General features: G+C 41.4%; 1 protein-coding gene across 1 annotated transcript in view; it reads left to right on the top strand.

Annotated features, from left to right (window-relative positions):
- The window catches only part of LOC125039602, a 15,660-nt gene that overhangs the window by 13,027 nt on the left and 133 nt on the right, over positions 1-2,500 (top strand). Inside the window, exon 6 of the mRNA XM_047633731.1 lies at positions 691-2,500. This exon is cut by the window's right edge and continues 133 nt beyond it. Within this exon, the coding sequence (XP_047489687.1) occupies positions 691-993 (303 nt within the window). The 3' untranslated portion in view covers positions 994-2,500. The remainder of the gene's footprint in view (positions 1-690) is intronic.

Raw genomic sequence — 2,500 nt, 5'->3', positions numbered from 1 at the left:
TCTACTTTTTCTTCTTTAATTTCTATATCTACCTCATTCTCTCCCAACTTCCCTCTTTACCTCCTCTTTTTCTATCATCATTGTCTGTTTCCTTTTCGTCACTTTTCCTGTCTATCTTCTGTGTTTTCCCTTTCTTCTCCACTTCCTCTCCTTCTCTGGTTACCTCTTGCTCTTCCAACTTCTTTGTCTTCCTCTTGTTTTCCATCTTCTATTCCTTTTTACGTTTTCCTATCTGTTTCCTCTTCACCAATTTCCCTGTCGACTCCTCTTTTCCATCTTCCCTCTCTGCCTCCTTATCTTCATCTTTCCTTTCTTCCTCCTCCCCCATCTTCTCCGTCTACTCCCTCTTCTTCATTTTCCTTCTCTAGCTCCTCTTCACCATCTTGCTTACCTACCTCATCTTCTCTATCCCTTCTTTCTCTCATTTTCTCCGTCTTCTCTTTCTACGTTCCCTTCTCTATCTTCCCTCTCTGTCTCTTCTCCATTATCCCTCCCTATATCCACTTCACCATCTTCCCTACCTCCTTTTCTTCATCTCCCCTGCCTTCCTCCTTATCTTCATCTCCCCTGCCTTCCTCTTCCGCTCCATTTTCCCTCACTTGCTCCTCTTCTTCCTCATCCCTGTGTACCTCCTCTCCTTCAGGATCATCACGCTCGCCCCCTCTCACAACACCCTGTACTTTCTCGCAGGAACACTACTACAATCCGATAATGGACATGGCCTACTACATCCGCCAGGGCACGACCACCAAGTCCCTCTCCTTCATGGCCTTCTGCCACGCCATCGTCGCCCAGACCGCCGAAGACATGGACGAGGAAGTCAAGAAGCTCCAGGACCGCGTGACCCGTCTGGAGAAGGCGCTGGAGGAGGCGGGCGTGGACATCTCCTCCGTAGGGCCCCATGTATGCTCTCTCTGTTACTTCAATGACTGTCCGACGCAGTGTTACGGCAAGAAAGCTGTCGGGGAGGAAGTCTTTCGGTGCTCTTCTTAAATAGCAGAATGAGAATTATTACCTTCGTTGAACAAAGGCGCGGATGGCATCTTCATGAATAGCATAACGTGAATTAAGGGCTTTGTGAATTAAGAAAATAACACGAATAACGGCTTCGCGAATAGCATAACACGAATAGCAGCTTCGTTCGTCAGAGTAATCCGAAAACCTTCCTTTATACAACAGATTGTGAATGAAATTTCGACATTCCGAAGCATGCACGGTATTTTATCTTCAGTACTATTAAACACTTGCATATGACCTTTTCCCGAACTATGAAGGTTGCTATGACTATTAATACGTCCGTTATAGTGAGGTCGTCACTATAAAGATTAATCTAGTCACTACAGTATATGAGTTCATCTACTTCATCTACTTCAAGTAAGGATACATTAATAATAATTAATAATCAAGAAAGCGGGACAGATTAATAGCATGGACCGTCAGAGACTGAATGGAGGAATGGAGGGGGGATGTGATAAAGAGAAAGATGAAAGAGAGACAAACTCGTGAGGAAAACAAGAGGAAATAAAGGATGGGAAAATGGAATACGTGGAGATGAAAGAGAAACGAAGGGAAAAATAGATTAAAGACAGAGAAGAAAAACAGTTAACTCGAGAAGAGGACATTAAAATTAGAAGCAGAAATTTAAAAATAAAAAGAAAATGTGAATATGGAATAAACACTGATTACGATAAACGATGAGACAAAGGATAAAATAAAAGAATTAAAAGATAAATACGTAATTTCGTGTTTCTGTGTTGTATATCTCTATCATGCACGTACAGACTTTTATACGTGTGTTCCTGCTCATGCGCGTGTGCATGTTTGTGCGTGTGCATGTGCGGTATTATGAGTTTATATCCCTTGAGCATAAAGGAGAGAAGTTAGCTAATAATGAGAGTGCCAACAATTTTCTAAGGTACTTTGATCTCTCGCTTGACCTTAAAAAATTTTCCCTCGCCGTCCGGGCAGTCATGCAAGACTCCGACCGAAGTTTTAAGTCATGCAGAACGTGTTCCTGTTATCAGTTTATTTAAATTGTGTTCTCTATACAGAAGCAGTAGATGATTAGTTCTCCCCCCCCCCTTCTGTTTTGCATGTCTGAGCACGGCGTAACTCTGATATAATATTTTAGTAGTAATTAGAGGGAATTATGATTTTCGACATTTCTGTGTTTGTATAATGTTAATGATACTGTTTTTTTCCCCCGAGTCATGTTAAATTCATCGGGAGCAGTCGGGTGTATGTGTACCCTTAAATATTTTTTTTTTTTCTCATTTCCATTTTTTTATCAAGATAATGTCAAACTTTTTGTTTTGCTGTTATGTACATAATATTAATGTAATGTAAGAGGAGAATACGTAGCGTGTGTTTGCAGCTGATTCCGTATGCATTGCTGTATCTTCAAGAGCTTCAGCACATTTCAGGAAAATCTCTTTTTTTGGCTTTTTCAATACGCCGCCGAGGCTGTAATTGAGAGCCTCGGCATAAATGCTCTTAATTA

The sequence above is a fragment of the Penaeus chinensis genome, chromosome 27 (assembly GCF_019202785.1).
Source record: "Penaeus chinensis breed Huanghai No. 1 chromosome 27, ASM1920278v2, whole genome shotgun sequence".
NCBI lineage: Eukaryota > Metazoa > Arthropoda > Malacostraca > Decapoda > Penaeidae > Penaeus > Penaeus chinensis.
This window is presented reverse-complemented; position numbering and strand designations above follow the sequence as displayed.